The sequence below is a fragment of the Onychostoma macrolepis genome, chromosome 20 (assembly GCF_012432095.1).
Source record: "Onychostoma macrolepis isolate SWU-2019 chromosome 20, ASM1243209v1, whole genome shotgun sequence".
Taxonomy (NCBI): Eukaryota; Metazoa; Chordata; class Actinopteri; order Cypriniformes; family Cyprinidae; genus Onychostoma; species Onychostoma macrolepis.
In genome coordinates this window covers 21,311,173-21,328,926 of record NC_081174.1, presented here as the reverse complement: position 1 = coordinate 21,328,926, position 17,754 = coordinate 21,311,173, and the positions used below count along the sequence as shown (strand labels likewise).

Below are 17,754 nucleotides of genomic sequence, written 5' to 3'. Positions count from 1 at the left end.
TTTAGAATGTTCACTAACAGGCAGCTATGATGTCATTGTAATATTTAAAAGATTTAACTGCATTTATTTGCATACCAAATAGCAATTGGGCTTTTTATTACATCTGTTAAGTTGGCATGAGAGGAGAATTCATCTTTTTTTGTAAATGCAATTTATACATCTTGTCAACAATATTTTTTCACTCCATTGTGTTTAACCAAAACATGATCTTCCAGTGAAAATGTCTGGTTACGTATGCAGAATTTCTCCTATCATTTTGTTCGCCTAAAGTCCACCCCTCCACAATCAACTACAAGCATTTTCAATTTCTGCATGCTTTTTTTTAAGAGCAACAACCACAAAAAATTAATTGGCAAAATAGGATGTTGGCATTAATATAGTGTGTTCCGGCCATGTTGGAATTACCACAATTGCGAGATCAAGTTGGAGATCTCAGAAACATCAGAGCTGTAATTATTGAATATACTATAATCTTGAAATTACAGCAATTATGACATTGTGAATGCACCATTAAAAGCAGAGCTTTAGACTTTAGTATTCAGTGTCAATCACTCACAAAGCCACTGACTAAAAAAAAAATCCACAAAACATCTTAATGAAGTTTAATAAATGTAATGATCTTTGGAGTGACTCTTTTCCATATAAACTTAAAAAAATACAACTTTTATACAAATATCTTGGGTGACTTTAGTAAATGTAGTGACATGGAACAAAGACAGCATTATGTTAAAAGCAGCCATAGGTAGAGGTGTTGTAGCTGAGTCACGGCTGCTCTATTGCAGTGGTGTTGATTTGAGTTATCAGTGTCTGTAAGACTTCAAGTCTGGTTCTGATCCACTGTGGCGGGGACGGGTTGTGGTCTGGCCCCACGATTGCCTGCAGGGCTTTCAAGGCACTTTCTGCTGTCTGGAGGTATCGCTCATACTCCTTTTCTACTTCTGTCTCCTGTCTTGCCCTCTTCAGACATGGCTGAACAGGTAAAGAATAGCAGAATTAGTAAAAATTTGTTCCTTAGGTATTTCAGACAATAAAGTAAGCCATCCTCTCACTCACCTCCTCAGTAAGTGGTGTGTGTACAGGTGAGCTGGTCTCACGCTCCATTTGCTCAATGTGTTTCTCTATTATACTCCTCCACTCCTTCAGACGCTCTAGTCTTGCTTCCTCAGACTCCTGGTGTGAGACGGTCTGTAGAAAGTGATACATTAATCGATATAAGGAGCACTTAAGACAATTACACTTTTTTTTTTTTTTTAAAGTCTACGTATCTCTCATTCCATACCTTACTGAGGAAGTTTAACACTTTGGTTTTGATCTCCTCTGATGTCAATGTCTGAGAAATCACTTCCTCATGGTTGGTTATCTTAAGTTACAAAAGAGACATTTGAACTAGATTACAAAACTGTTGATTAAAAACAGATAAAGAGGGATCTGATTTCAGATTTATTTTTTACCAAATAAATATAATAATAAAAAATAGTTGATAGAGAAAATTATCACTTAGGTTTACATTATAGGACTCACCTATACTTGAATTAAATGCACCCTTTATAATCAGAATTATTAGTATTTATTTTGACTCAGTTTTTTCTTTCAAGAACTTCTTATACATTCACTTTTGAATTACTCGAACACAACTTTAACAATTGAAGATATTGTCTGTTATTTAATAAAAAAAATTTAAAAAAATGGGGATATGGGGAAATTCCCACCTCTGCAAAGAGGCCAAAGGCCTCCAGGACATGATGGAGGATCAGCCAGGATGGGTGAGTCAGGAGACCATTAAACAAACCACTGATTCTTGGCAAAACTTGGCACTGCAGTCATACATATGCAGACACAATGAAATGACCCGATGAGAGAGCTAATTACAGGTTCTTTTTTTTTTTTTTTTTTTTAACACTCATATTCCACTTCTACCTGAATATTTGGAGAAATAAACACTCTTCCCATGGAAGCAAGGAACTCCAAAGCAGCTAAAAGAAGGTCATCAGGGCATTTCTGGCTAGTCAACCCACTCAAACAGGAAACAGCCTGTTTAAAAAAAACCAAAAAAAAACCCAACTTGCATCAAAATGAACTAAGATCTAAAAAGCTTTAAAAGAAATAGAATGAAGGCCCTAAGAAAATAGTAAATGTTAAAATATCACCTGAACAATGACATGTGGCTCTATACTTTTGATCAGAACAGCTGATATTGACAGGAGTAACTTTACAGTGCACTGGAGAGGAGGATGAACCTGCACCTAATAGTAGATGAATAGTGGGGAAAAAATATTAATCTGCTTACATGTGAATGAGATTCTTTACTTTAACATGTCACCCTTTTAAGTGGTGCTGCTCAAAAGTTTGGAGTCAGTAAGACTAAGAAAGAAAGAAATGTTTCTGAAAAGTATCTTATGCTCACCAAGGTTACGTTTGTTTGATCAAAAATACAGTAAAAACAGTAATACTGCGTAATATTATTAAATTCAAAATAACCGTTTTCAATTTTTTGAATTTTGAATGTGAATTTTCAGTGACACATGACACTTCAGAAAGCGTTTTAATATGCTGATTTGTTGCTCAAAAACATTCGGGGACATCAGATGCCTATTTTCCACAAGTTGGTATGATTCTTTAGGGTCTTCATGAAAAGTCTACAACATACTTTGGTTAAAATTTCTCAATGGTAGAGTAGAACACCACCCTTTTTAACAAAAACAGCTCTGTTCACTGCGAGCCGTTTCGGTGCATGTCCCTTTAAATGCTAATAAGCTCTGCTCACCCCGCCCCTCTCTTCCGTGGGGTGACAAGCCATTCTCATGAGACTGTAAACTTTAGCCGCATTCGTCGTGGAACTTGCTAGCTAGCACATTACTAGGAAAGGTGATTTGCAAAGATTCATTAAAAAAAAATAAAATAAAAAAATAGCTTCTTCTGTAGGTCAGGCTGGATCACGAATGATTCGCGCAAACAAATGCATTTAGGTAGATGGGGGGGGGGGGGATTCCCTTCAAAAACAATCCACTGTGTATTCAGCAGCTCAGATGTTGGGAATAAATGACGACGGCCATGTTCATTATTACATCCAACAACAGAACACCTCAACTGCTTAGGAGACATTCTTGTCTACACCTGCATCAAAACAATGGTGAACTGTTTGCAGCTCACTCAGGGCGGGTCAATGGCAGTGTTTCTCAACAGTCATTGGAGGGGCCAAGAATCTGTGAATGGCTTGATCTGAGACCGTTCCTAGAATTTTTGGGGATTTAAAAAAAAAAGCACTAGGTGGATTTTTTATCATTATAGGATGGTTGTGTGCACACACTGCCAACACACATTTATGTTCAAAAACCATGTAAAAGTGAATTTTGCATCTGATGTCCCCTGTACTGACCCCAAAATTTTGAACAGTTATGCATATGTGAAATCTGATCACCTGGTTGCTACTCATGCGACTCCACAGCTGAGAGATGATCTTCACAGAAGTTATCACACACTCAGGCTGCAGGTTGCTTCCTCCCATCAACATCAGCACACAGCCTAGTATACGGTTCTGAATCACAAGGAGAAACAAAGTTAAAACCAAGCCTGGGCAAGACGTTTATCTTAAAGGCCAGTATGGTTTTTAAAAGGCAGGATGTCAGATAGAGTTCACATACTGTGGATGCGTCAATCTACAACACAATAAAATCTTAAGTGTTTAAACAACAATAAAAAAAAACAAAGTTTCCCATGGTCAAACTGTATAAGTGCATGGTTTTGTTTTGTGTCCATAATCAAAACTTTAATCTACAACAACCCTCACCAGGATTTGTTCAGGGTAAGACTGAGGCATAAAACACATTCATTGTTTTGAATGTGGATCGAACTAGGTGTGCCCCGATCCGATATTCAGCATCGGCAGGGGTGCCTGCAGGATTTCTTCCGAGGGTACGCACAGACAGGGTGGGGGGGGGGTGCGTAGTGCGGTAGTATGTAATGGTAAAGTGATTATATTTCGTTTCGTGTTTTATAAAGCTAATTTATAAAAACGTTTGGAGCACTTTTTGTTCGTTAAATGTAAGGTTTTTTTTGTTTGTTTGTTTTTTTAAGTAAGGACCAAGCGGCCAGCGGCAGACAGTGATCACTTTCTCAAATCATTACGACTTGCCTAAAATACAATCAATAGATATAAACAGTTCAAGCATATCACAATGTTAGTTTAAATGTTTGAACTATATAAATGTGCGCTAGGTGCAAGAGTGGAAGCTGAAGCGCACTTTGCAGGACATGGAGGCGCCAGAGCGGTCACTTGCATTTTTTTCTTGATAGTGGAAACAACTTCAAATATGCCATAATTTTTGCTTATAAAGGTAAGAGTAATAAATCATTCGGAACTGTAAAAGGTCTACTGTTATTTGTGTGCATTCACAATATCAACAAAACGTTGTGCTTTTACTAAAATAAATAGGAAAACAGGCGCTTCACAATGATGAACCGAAACTCAACAAATTGAGTCACAAATATGATAAATATATCTATAGAAAGCTTTAAATTACTACTTTAAAATGAAATAATTAAAATCGAAAACAAAAACTCTTTCATTATGTAATCCGTAAAGATGCATTTCTCTCTAAAGGCAAGTCCAATGAGGAGATAGCGAGTCATTTTTCATCACCGTCTAAAATATAAAAATAAGGAAAAGCCTAAAACAGGCCTGATTATATTTTTTCTGATTTTTATGTTGCTCTGCTCTGAATTCCTTAAAATTTGAAGGATTTTCTGCAACGCAATTTTGTCTGATATGTGAATTATTTATTAGCCTATTTTTAATCCATGCAGCAAAACAGCTTTAAAAATTACTTCATTGCATTCCAGATGATTTTAAAGAACTTTTCACTATAAATGTTACGGGTAGCTTGAATGTAAAACATTGTCATGAATTCGTTGTATTCCCATTTGTAAAATAGGCTACAAATTAATTGTTGTAGTCTAATCCGATCTCATGAAAGCGCGTGTAGCACGATTTTCTCTTTCTATTTGACGCAATGTTTATAAGCAGAAATTGACTTTAGCATACAAAAGAATGATACATTCATTATTAATGGCATGGCTGGTTCAGTCGACAGAAATACGGGACAAACGGGCCTATAATTTACTACTGAAATGTTTGCGGGGCAAATCCCAGGACAGTCTGAGCGCTCATGGTACGCACAGTGCATACAGCCGTACACCTGCAGGCGCCACAGAGTATCGGTATCACTCCAATACTGGCATTTTCTGCCAGATCGTGGTATCAGTCAGACGAGACCGATCCATATCCGATATTCTGCGTATACTATTCTGTGTTATTGTTAAGCCTCACGAAAGACACAAAAACATCATAGAGCACCATAAAGTTTTTGTGCACTATATTCCAAGTGTTCTGAAGCCGTTCCACAGTTTAATGTGAGGTAGGCTACAGATGAATATTTAAGTCAAGTTCATCTAAACTCTTCTCTCCGCTGCAGCTGTCTGTCCATCCTCCATTCAGCATTCAAACTGCGTGTCGCGTTCAGTTACAACAGTCAAGACGATGAAACTCTCTCCAAGATGATTCAATGTTCCTAATATTATACTTGATCTGCAAATAAAGATATATGGTTTTGCATAAAAGGACTTTATCTTGCTGGAATTTCGTTTTGTATCTAAATCGTGTTCATTTCTACCATGTTAGATCACAACACTGGAGTAGAGAGCACTATGAATTGTTCTTCACGAACACAGTAACTGAGATTTAAAAGTAACAGATTTCTATGCGGAGCGCTGCACGCTATGACTCCATGTTGCTTCAAGCGCATCATTCTGCGCAGGAGATGCACATAAGCGCTTTGTGCGCTCTATATTGGAGCTTGTCGTATTATAATACTTTTGCACAATGACAGATTATTAGTTCATTTTTAATGACAGATAAGATGAACAAGAAAGGCTGTTAATAATTAACTAATAATCTATCATGTTGCTGCCTCATTACTGTGCTATACATTTAAAAGAAATGTCTGTTAATTTTATAGTTGGCCCTATATTTGAATATATAATATAACTTTTTTCATGAATGTATTTTACATCCATACAAAGAGCAATGTGTAACATTTTACTAGATTTAGTCCAACACTTATTCGCTTTTATTTGTTCCCCGCAAAATATTTTTTTTTCACTAAGTTTAGATTTTATAAAATTATTGTGCACTCATGATTTTTCTAGAGTAACTTTTGCTACTGAATTATCCACTAACCTAGTTTATAATAGTATTTTTGTCATAGATTATGATTATATATTTTTTTCGTTTGTTATTTTTTCTTTATAAGAAAGTTGTCTATATTTAGTAGACTGTGTGATGATCGGTTCAACACACATTGGGGTATAGAAATTCTACACTGAAAAAAAAAAAAAAAAAACTGCGCTAGTATCGGATATCGGTATCGGCCAATACTTAATTTTTGGTATAAGATCGGGATCGTTTGTGAAAAAGTGGTATCGAGCCACCCCTAATCGAAGACTGTCTGTTTCCTCTTCATTACCCAATTATGTCTTGGGTAATGAACTGTTAGTGGTGACGTTGTTTTTATAATATGCCAGCATTTTTGATGTTTTTAAAATCAAGTCCTTGTGTAATTCAAAAAGATAGCAAGCATCCTGTTAGGTATAAAGTTTGTGTGTTCAGTGGCGCCAATGTCACTATTTCTCTCACAAGTTTCGGTATATCTCCCATCCTGTAGCTGTTATTCTGCCATTCCTGCAGCACAACAGAAGCCCCAGAAAGCACCTCTTTCTCCACCCGCATATGTGCCTCTGTGCACAGACACCTCAGCAGAGTGTGGCGCCACACACACAGGTTCTCCTCCTGAGCAGGAGGGAAATGCTCCACAAACTCCACCTGTCACAAAAATTTTTTTTTAAATGTACCATTTTGCTACCTACAAAACCAAAACAACTGTGGGAACAGAAATAAACCATATTACAAACTCAGCAATGTTCTGAGGAAGTTTTTTCTGCAGAGTTGTTCATTTTCTTCATCTGGAGTAGAGAAAAAGAAACTAACCTGGTGTTTTGGTGTCATGAGAAATAGCAAACGTCTAAGCAGCAGGGCCAAGTGAAACAGCTGATAACCCTCTCCAGGACATGACCTTATCTAGACAGTACAACAACAATACAGGTCATGGAAGCAATTAGTGAACTACCAAAAACCTGAGACTTTCTACAAATTTGTTCAGACATAATGTTCAAACCAAGAGAACTTAAAGAAATTCTAAACACTCTCCAAAAATTGAATTACAAAGGGTCAAAAGAGTATTTAGTATCTTTAAAACAGAAAAATTAAACTGTATGGATACAGAATAGAAAAAATACAGTCTTGAAGCAAAACTGCACGGTATGAATGAAAACAAAGGTATTTGGACTTTCTCTAATAATCAAATGTAAAGATCTCACACACAACAATGTTGTGTTAAACATTGATAAAAAAAAGACAGTAAAACCATTTTTAACGATACAAAAGATTTCTATTTCAAATAAATGGTGTTCTTTTTTTAAGTTCCTATTCATGAAAGAATACTGGGAATTATACTTTGAAATATATTTTTAAAAGTCATTACTGTTCAGCATTACTGTTTTACTGCATTTTTTGATTAAATAAATGCAGCCTTGGCAAACATAAGACTTTTTTCAAAAACATCTTACCAACCTTTGATTAGTTGTTTAAAAAAATAAGTTTAAGTTGACATGATTGTTTTTACTGTAATTTTGATCAAATAAATGCAGACCTGGTAAGCATATGAGAACTTTGTGTGTGTTTATCCATAAGCATACTGTGTATAGAACCCATAGAATAAGTTGTTCACTAACACTTAACAACATTTACAAGAATACCAAGCACACAAGAAAAATAGCACAAGACTGTTGTGATAGACAGGTGTGTTCTTCCCCATGCTCATTTTGACACCAACTGTCATCTCAGTCAGGGTGTAAGAGAGAAAAAGGGCCCCCTGTGGTCCCTCATTCCAGACAGATTTCCAGAAAACCACAAGAGCACAAAAAAGGTCACATTCCCAGCACATTCCACTCACCAGGTGAGCAATAAGGAGAACATGATGAAAACACAACTCGGCTGTGCCATACCTGAAGAGAGACCGAAAGAACACAACTCTGATATTGTATATAAGCATGTTTTTCTTGCATTCTTTAGAGCAGTAGACGTTTTCCAACTTGTATAGACACGTCTAAGCATAGCATGGTTATCAATATTATTTAGGGCGTTTTAGAAAGTATTGAATGACTCAACCACGATGACAAAACTTTGGAAATTTATACTTCTAAAAAGATTAAAAACAGGAATGTCCCCTGATTCTTTAAGCTTGGCGTCTCTGTGACAGCTCTGGAAAGTAGTAGTCATAGACGTCCGATGGTCTACACTCATGGGTGTGTATCTGCACTTACCGTGCCAGGAAGCACCAGACATCTGTGGCCAAAACAGCCGTCTGCGTTTCTGCCTGCAATACAGTGGCTAATAATGACCGCTCCTGAAAGCAGGAAACAGAGAGGACAACAAGATTATATGATGTTTTTTCTGATTACATTTTTGTCACAATTTAATGTCAGCATTCAATTTCTAACACCACTTTGGGCATAAATAAAATTTATTTAAAAGCTAATATTAAAAGTAATGATTAATAACTTCTTTCAATGTTTTCTTTGAGAGAACCATGTTCATCTTAGTAATCACAAAAATAGCATAAGAATATAATTATGTCAAGATTTAAGTCGAGCTCAAATGCAACTTGTCTTTTCAAAACAAAAGATTTTAAGTATATTTTATTTTTCACATCATCCAGAGAGAAAAAAAACAAGCTTTGTTATATAACACTTGATCAGAATTCAACAAATTTAACAAAAGGGATCACTGACCAATGGAGCGAAGTGCTGAGCAGGCAGAGCAGCCACACAAGCACACATATGCGCGCACACATGCTGGTGCAGACTGACTCTACCCTGAGCCTGCCCTCGCAGCATTACCCCCGGCAACCACACCGGCACGGCACGCTCCAACATACACCGCCGAAAACTCTGCAACACTGCCTCAAACACAGACCATCTGTAGAAAGACAGATTTTGTTGGCATTATGTACTTGAGCCAAAAATGCTGCACCTAGAGAAAACAATCTCAATTTAAGTAGGCACCATTTTTCAAAGTTCAGTATTATAGTGTAAGAATGACAACATATCCACGTGTTCTAGTCTACTAATAATAAAATTATAATCAAGAAACACTTTTTAACCTGTTAACTGTCACTGGTCAACCGGTGGACCCACTTGTCATTAGTGTGCAAGAGTGCACCTGAAAAATCTAAATCATAACAGGAGTTCTGACCTTTGTCACAAAAAGTTTTCCTCTATCACTCTTTAGAAATCATGAGAAATTATATCTCAATTGAAAACTTAAAATCTCAAAATTCATCCTTTGAAAACCATTTTAAAATCAGACATTGCATTACCATGGAAATGAAACATCAAAATCATGTTAAAAAATGTTTTCGTTCATGAATTATAAAAAATTAAGTTTGGATAGTTCACTTTCACATCTATGTTCAAAAATGTGAGTGACAGTTAAGAGGTTTTAAAAGAATGTATTTACCAGAATTTATTTAGGAGAAAAATGTAAACGTGCAGTATTTCTGAAAAAAAAAAATGTAAAAAAAATAAAATAAATACTTTTTTTTTTTTTTTTTTTTAAATAAAAATCAATTAATTGGAGACACTTTTGATTATTAAAATTGAATGGAACCATTAAAATGGAATCCAGAAATTTAGACAGGCTTTTTGATTAATAACATTTAGATTTAACCATTAAAACAGAGTATAGAAAAAAACTGAATTGGAAATAAAACGGATTTCATAGGGCCCTATAATTATAATAAATTTTTCTGTGGTAATAAAAATAGATGCAAGTGAACAACAGCCTTTAAAATGACTTAAAATACATATATAATAGCAATTAGGCAATAATAATTAGTTCAAATAAAGTATCAAATGCAATAAATCATATGGTTTTATTGAACAAAACTGTTAAAATACATAATGTATTATAAACAATAGAGCTAATGTACATCATGCATTACAGCAAAGGCCTTTAATATTTGGCCATTTCTTTAGGACAGAAATACTATAGCCACTGTAATTAAATGAATATGTGGACATCAAAACGTGTAAACTCAGAGTGAGGGTTTGAGCTTTTATTTTGAAACTGATGTATTCTCCTGTGTTTGCGTAGATTTATAAATGATTTACCTTACAAATCTGATGAAACAGTGCACGTTGCGTTCCCAGATGAACGTTATAATAAACCCAAACTCACAACAACATGTAGAAATGGAGTTTGGGACGCTCCACACATGTAAATGTTAACAGTTTCTGTGGAACTACTGTGAACGGAGCCGCTGTGTGACGCACGTACGTAACCTACATGCATGTAAATAATTAAAGAGCATATAATTATTTCATTAAATCATAGCATTTGTGAATTCACAATTATGCTTAATTATGATTTTTAAATGGGTTTATTATATCATGCAGCCTTGGAAAACAGTCTAATAATGTGTTTTATGGATTCTCGTCTGTGAAATGCGCCACTTCCGGTATTTTGCCGGTTAGTCGATAAGAGTAAAAAAAATGATTTTTACAAATCGAATAGTCGAATAAAATCGACGAATCGCGACAGCCCTAAATTAAACTATCAATAAATCAATCAACGTTATCAATAAATGCAAAGACAATTCAGGGAATGTTGTATTATTAATGATACTAAAACTCAAAATTACGCTCAACTGCATCACTGTTGACAAGTTTGCCAGTTTCATCTTGCTAAATTATACAAGTGTAAAGTACCTGGGATTTTCCTCCGAAAACTGGCTGCCATCACTCCACAGCCGCAGCACCTCCTCTGGCTGGGAGGAGAGTTTACCCAGAACATTCACCAGTAGCAGACACTGTGGTAGACAAAGCTCTGTACTGCACTCTAAAATGCACAAGCAACAAGAAAAACTAATTGGCAATTTAAAAAAAAAAAAAATCTAAAATTAGCTACCTTGTTTGAACTGTGGTCAAGTTTTATTATTTTTTTCTTTCATTTTAATTTAGTTACATCTAAGGCATGACTGTACTAAAACAATGGAATGAATTGGTACAAGATGGCAATGATTTACCTAAAAAAAAGGAAACCAATGAAAATGTTATGGGAATACATTTTTGTTTTTACTATGTTGGATGTTTTGCAATGTCAGATGAACTGCCCTGTAATAATGAAAGGGCATGAGCACTAATTCAGTTTAAGTGACCTGGAAATGCACAGGATATACACTCAGCAATGTGTCATGGACAGTCAGTCTCTCTGAATTTTTATGTAACTATGTCCTTGACGTGAGAGAAATTCATCAACAATTATTTTCACCCTCCTGAGATTTTGCAGACAGTGATCCATAACTCACATTACAAACAGAACAAAAACTTCAATGACCAGGTTAGGTGATCTAATGTACGAGCCAACGTTTTTGGAGGAAATGTTAAAGGAATGTTCCAGGGTTCAAGAGGACCCTGGAAGTTGTTATAATAGTTTGCAAGAAGCAGCTCACGGTGAACTGGTTCCAGGACAGATTCTGCAAAGGGTCGGAAGGAGAGCAGCTGTGTCAGCATGGCATCCATGGGAACCAGAACCGCCACTCTCAACTCCTCACTGAGGGCAGAGGGCACAGACGGGGCACACACAGAGGGAGGGAACTTGCTGAGGAGGGAAAAACCACAAGCTTAATTAGACATAATAGACAAAACAAAGAGGGGAAAAATATTGATTTTAAAATCATGTTACTTGAAATACCCATGTTATGAATGTTGACCTTGCAATATATCTTTCATTTACCTGTGGATTTGGAGATACAACTGGTGAAATCGACAGCATGACTTGGCAAGAAATGCTTTAAATTCCTATCATATGACAAAAAACAGAGCATTATAACTATTTCAGACTGTTACAATAATTTTAACAAGTTTTGATGTCTTTGAGGTTTTTTTAACTTTCACTTTCCCTTCAGTTACCTTTGTGTAGTGGAATAATGTGTTGGCAAAAAACCTACACATCTTTGTTGCTTTTTGGAAAAGCTTGTATTCTGGACAGTGCACAACTTCCTATGAGAAACAAAAGGAGGAAGTCAGATATGAGCTGACCTTTTATATAAAAACAGTTTATTATTTTTACATATCCAACAAAAAGTCCCTGATAAATGATTCTAGGTCACCATTATTGTGATTGAAAATACCACAGAGACCAATAAAAACAAAACAATCACTATCTCTGGAAGGAAGAAGAAAAAAAACGCACAGTTTTGTTAAAAAATTTAACTGATGATGATTCTACCTGTAGGCCTGCCTGTTGGATCTGTTGAGCTAGCTCAAGACAGTTCTGGACAGATGTATATAGGTCTTCACACAACGATAAGGCTATGTCAGTGTGTCGAAGCCGATCTTCTACAAGAGACTGATATTTCACACTCTGTCTGAAATCAAACACAAACTGTCATTACATAAATTTATATTATTTTTCATAGAGATTTTAGATTGATTAGATAATTAAGTATTTTGTGCAATTTATAATGTCTGATCATTTCTAAGGCTAAAGTTTGGGACAAAAAGTTTTTTTGGCCGTGTAACATTTTCTAACTGGACTCTTGTTACTGGCATTTAAATCATGCAGCAAAAGTGAGACTTTCCTTTTTACTTCAGCACATAAAATTCCTCTTCATATGCAACGTTGCCATAAAATATCTGTTTCTATTAAAAGCAGATTTAAGGTTTCATGATGCACGTTATACTCACTTTATGATAAATTTCCATGTGTTTGCATGTAGCGCAATGTCCAATCTGGATATGATTGAGCATATGTCCAGCAGACTGTGAATCACTGCAAGCCAAACACAAAATTTAAAATAACTATTGAAAAGTGCATCCATCTTTTCACTTGAGATTGCTCACACAGATACCACAAACCTGTGATAATATCCGACACTTCCTCTTCAGAAGCAGTGTCCTCCAAGTTAATTTTGTCCAACAGTTCCATCAAGCCCTTCTGCAAGGAATAGGCCTCTTTAAACAGGCTCTGAAGCAGATCGCCCACCAATGACAGCCTTCCACTGTACATGACCTCACTGTCCTATAAACACATCAACATCATACTGAAATTTACAGAAAATTAAATTCTCTGCATAACCACTATTGCAGTTCACAAACACATTTAAAGCAGCAGTGTTGGGCGATATGCCCCATAGTCATACCGTACTATAGCCAGCCTGTGAGATCGCTGATACACGATATCATTGTGCTAATTTGATTAATTATGTACTTACAAATGCCTTGTTCAAATACCCACACTTGCGGTCTTTGCACTTGACCACTTGACTACTTGTATGACGTATTTCTTGTATTTGGCCCAAGTGTTCAAGTGATGATGAAGACCACAAGTGTGTGTGAAACTTTTCATTACCTGGTGGGACACATTTATAGTGTTTACAATGCCTTATTTTTATTTTAAATACCTTGAATTTTAAAATCAACTTCTAAATATCTGTTCAGTAGTCCCTATAACATGATGCCCAGGTTAAAAAAAAAAAAAAAGTACACTTCCATATTGTACTTAAAAGTGCTCTATTTTTTCACGCACTAATTTTGTACTTAATATACAAAAAATTATTCTTTAGTACTTCTTAAGATAAATTTAAGATCAACTAAGATTATTCAACTGTGCTATTTTGGGACACCATGAACATGAACTAAAATGCGCTTTTAACAAAATGTATTTCGTTATCACTTGTAGTACACTTGAGTGAACTAGTATATGAAAGATGGATTCAAGTGCACTACAAGTGGTAACTAAATAAATTTTTTCTAAAGGTTCTACGTTTCTTATTTATTTGGTTCCACAGTTTTTACTGATTTTCAGTTTTGTATAGGCTACCCATTTTAACTTTATGTAAATTATTTGTTATTTTATATTAGGCATATAGCATGGTGTATTTTTATTCGTTTTGTTAATAAAAGTTCTATGTTCTACGTTGTATTTTGTTGTTGTTGAATGGAATTCAAGCAATTGACACAGAATGGCCGCTAATTTAAAAGTGAAAGTAAAATGCACATGGCACTTTTACAAGTTATTTAAACCCGAAGGAATGCGAGAAAAAGAGGGAACCACCATGACACCTGTATTACTGGTGTTGTCACACGTCGATTAACTGGTGGGAAATTTTCCTCACCATCACAACCCTATTGGCTATAATGCGCAACACTGTAAAAAAAACAAAAACACGTAAAAAGAAATATGATGGGACAAATAAGCCCAAATATTAATTAGATAATAATACTATCCTAATAATAATAATAAAAATAATCGATATAATCGTCTGGTTATATTGCATGCAACTGTCTTGCACATCTTGTCAATAAAGCTGGTTCCGTGATTAGCAGTAAATCTCCATCACCTGTTTTCAAATGGAGCAGCATTTAATACACAGAGCCGTAGTTCACTGACAAGCTACACAATATCGCATTCAATATATCAAGCAGCCCTAGTTGATGGTGTAAAAATATGTCCAGTGCACTATATAAAAAATAATGTGGTACCTTGCAGTGCTGGAAGGTGTCCTTTAGGACACTGAGAATGCAAGAGGGCAGAGAGCGAATGGCATCAAATGAGACAGACTCTTCAAAGGAACAGACACGACGCACACAGCCAGAGAGAGACTCCAGTGTCTGGACCATCAGCTGGCAAAAACACAACAGCAGAAATCACTTTGACCAGCAAATGAAGAAATTTTGATTTCAATTTCAATATTCCATATTCAGACCTTCAAAATATTTCTCAAAAACACATGCAGCTCTGTGTTCTGACTAGAGAGGCCTCCAATTTGCTTGCTGATTTCTTCCAGAAGACTGGCAAACACTTTTACCACCTGTGGATCATACATGACAACACATATAAACAGGCTTCCTGTTAAATATTTCAGGCTATAGAATATTTTCAGAAGCTTCATTTTTAACCGGTGTTTAATCACTTTTCAGCTTTAGCACATGCAACATCTGACATAATTCATTACAACTGTGTTGTATGAAACAACCTTATTCCTTACAGCTGTTGCATTTTTTTAAAAAGTATTATTAATTACAGCGATGTAATTTAAAAATATATATATATTATTGCCATCAACAGTATGGTTTTTTAAAAACTGTTTCATTATCATGATGATACCTTGAGTACTCAAGTACTTATTTAAATGAGCTATAAAGTACTCAAAAAGAAACAAATGCTCAGCCTAACTATAAAACCGACATTTAAATCTCAAACCTTGGGCAAGACAGTGGAGAAACACCCCGTCTCTAATTCAGGTAAAGAAAGATGAGGGAGGAACCTGCTTGTGATTATTTGAAGAATATCTGTGGAGATTTAAAAAAATAAAAAATCAACAAAGTAGGTAATAAAAATAAAACATTTACTGAGAAAGGCAATGAAAGCTTCCACAATTTAAAAACAAGAGCCTATTGAAGATAATTTAATTAAATTTATCATGTGGTCTCCTATTTTGCACTTTTGCTTTAACTTATTTGCTTAGATATTCCTCAAAATTAACTTAGAACAGAGGTTAATATATATCATACATAAAGAAGCTTATGTTTGGAGGTCCACCAGAGACATACCAGGGGCCAGTTGCATAAACTGTTTAGACTAGTCTTAAAAAGTTAATCATCTAATTTTTTTTCTTCAAAACTGGTCATAACCCTTGCTAACTGCTAGTTGGTCAAACTAGTTCTTGAGACACAGTCTTAACATGGTGGCTAAGTTTATGGAACTGGCCCCAGGTCTAAAACAATTGCGTATTAATGACAGCTCAGACTTACTTGTGTGCTCTTCCCAGCTGTCAGTGTCATGATGCATGGCGTTTAAGTGTCAAGGCCGATCTTACTCGCTTGGTTACATAAATGACACTAAGGTAGTCCTAAACAATCAAATACAAGTATATGTACTTTCACACATTGCCTTAAACTACAAGTGAAATGAATTTGTGAAGGAAGTCAGGAAAGGATATAACTAGTTTGGGCAGGACCGTTTTGAGCTCTTGTTGACAGGTCTCCTGGTTCCACTGAGAGACCTCTTCCAAAAGGGTCACTTGAGACATTGTGGTCACGTTTTTTTTTCAAAACACACCTGCACTGACAACAAAACTGTAACTTAACTCGAGTTTATATATTTACGAAACAAATAACTCGCCAATAAATCTATGTCCAAACATGTTTTCGTAGTAACGTTACAAGGGAACAGTTTTTTATTCGTTTAATCTGAAGCTTAAACTAACTCAACTAGCTTCGTACACATTTTTCAAAACTATTATCTATTTAGAACTTACCGACTCACTCAGAGGGGAACAATAACGATTAATAAACGCGTTCTTGTGATAATTATGAACAATAATGAGATCCTGTATACATATTTTGATCTTCTGTTTGAGATCTCCACATTTCCTTCTTCTGGGCGATTTCATTCGTCAGCACTGCATGGGGTTTCTTTAAGAAAACAAAACCTGTTGGATGACTGTCCTAAGCGAAATGTGTACCTATTTAACGCTACACAATATAAAAATTTCCTCATTAAGTTTGCATTCGTTTTACAAGTGTACGTCAATAACAGTACAGCGCTTACGAATCCCCCTATAAAAGTGAAATTGGTATCGCTCCCAAGTGCCAACTTCGCGCCGTTTTCTTTGAGGCGAAGTCCTACGGTTCTGGTCCTATTCACAGCGCACTCTACGGTGATTGGTCAGAATATTGTATACTTCTTGTATGACGGGGAGTTCGGATCATTTTACTGACTCGGATCTTTGAATCTCGTTCAGCAAAATGAACGAATCCTTTTTCCAAGTCATTTCGTTCATTTCAGCAGAATATAATTAAAATGTTACATGTTAATATCCAAATTCCCCAACACATATATTTACGCAAACACTGATCACATTATATAAACTATCAAGCAACCAACACCAAATGATTAATTCATTGCTTTGCAGTCTGTTAGTTCTCCTCCCGAGTCAGCATTCAGCACTCCATCAGTTGTTGCAAATAAATATTTATTATTATTATAATATTGCCTAATTGCGTCTTATTTAGGCTACTATTAAACTTTTTCTAACTAAACTTGCTTACACTACCGTCTTAAATTATAGGCTATCTATCACTGATGAAAAATATTTTGTATTAGGCATTAAAAATGTCAATTAAATTTTTTTGTATTACATTAAAATGAAACAACCCCAACTTTGCTTTAAAATGCATCGCAAGATCTCCTAAAGATCACAAACGGAAATCACTTCAGTGAAGTGACCATGGCATGTTCCCTTCGCTAACGGACTTCTGGAAGGGCCCTTCGTGAAGGGATTCAGTTGTTCACTTTCGTTTGGAACATCCCTACAAATGGCATCCCCTTCCCAAAGTTCCCTTCAAGGGCGCAAAAAAGACGTTTGGAATACGCCCAAGGCTATGCAGTCTGTAGCCTAGCGGAAACAGAAATGATTCATTCACCTCCTGACGCCGGTTTCACACCGCACGCGTAAAGTCTGGTTTATACTTATGGCAAGCCAAAGTATTCATAAACGCCTGCTCGGGCGTCTGATTGCACACTGACACGTCAAAAGCGTGCGTTTTGTCAGCAAAACGCGCGTCCTCGACGTG

The 17,754-nt window shown here is 35.8% G+C and overlaps 1 protein-coding gene across 5 annotated transcripts; it reads right to left on the bottom strand.

Moving 5' to 3' along the window:
• Positions 1-587: 587 nt before the first annotated feature.
• On the bottom strand, positions 588-16,787 carry firrm (fignl1 interacting regulator of recombination and mitosis). Of its 5 annotated transcripts, none has more exons than XM_058755731.1 (25): positions 16,437-16,785; positions 16,119-16,242; positions 15,931-15,970; positions 15,380-15,468; positions 14,883-14,987; positions 14,659-14,799; positions 13,033-13,195; positions 12,862-12,946; positions 12,404-12,542; positions 12,085-12,174; positions 11,909-11,973; positions 11,625-11,773; positions 10,882-11,011; positions 8,905-9,091; positions 8,437-8,519; positions 8,067-8,118; positions 7,043-7,132; positions 6,692-6,877; positions 3,419-3,535; positions 2,148-2,243; positions 1,918-2,031; positions 1,710-1,814; positions 1,280-1,360; positions 1,054-1,185; positions 588-969 (listed from the first exon to the last, which is right to left on the bottom strand). In XM_058755731.1, exons 2-25 carry the CDS (start codon positions 16,206-16,208, stop codon positions 763-765), a joined length of 2,736 nt encoding a protein of 911 aa, XP_058611714.1. In that variant the 5' UTR covers positions 16,209-16,242; positions 16,437-16,785; the 3' UTR covers positions 588-762. The 5 variants fall into 5 exon arrangements, with proteins under 5 accessions (XP_058611714.1, XP_058611713.1, XP_058611715.1 ...); XM_058755730.1 differs by having other exon boundaries at positions 16,119-16,237; XM_058755732.1 differs by lacking the exon at positions 1,710-1,814 and having other exon boundaries at positions 16,119-16,237; positions 16,437-16,787.
• Between the last annotated feature and the right edge of the window lie 967 nt (positions 16,788-17,754).

Bases quoted from the DNA above. Each gene is read 5' to 3' on its own strand.
- firrm (XM_058755731.1), bottom strand. From the start codon at position 16,208: ATGTCTCAAGTGACCCTTTTGGAAGAGGTCTCTCAGTGGAACCAGGAG. The intron at 3,536-6,691 runs GTGAGAGAAATA...CTTGTGATTCAG, and splicing joins TGGGAGATATACCGAAACTT to AACCGTATACTAGGCTGTGT. The intron at 1,361-1,709 runs GTGGGAATTTCC...TTGTAACTTAAG, and splicing joins CCTTTGGCCTCTTTGCAGAG to ATAACCAACCATGAGGAAGT.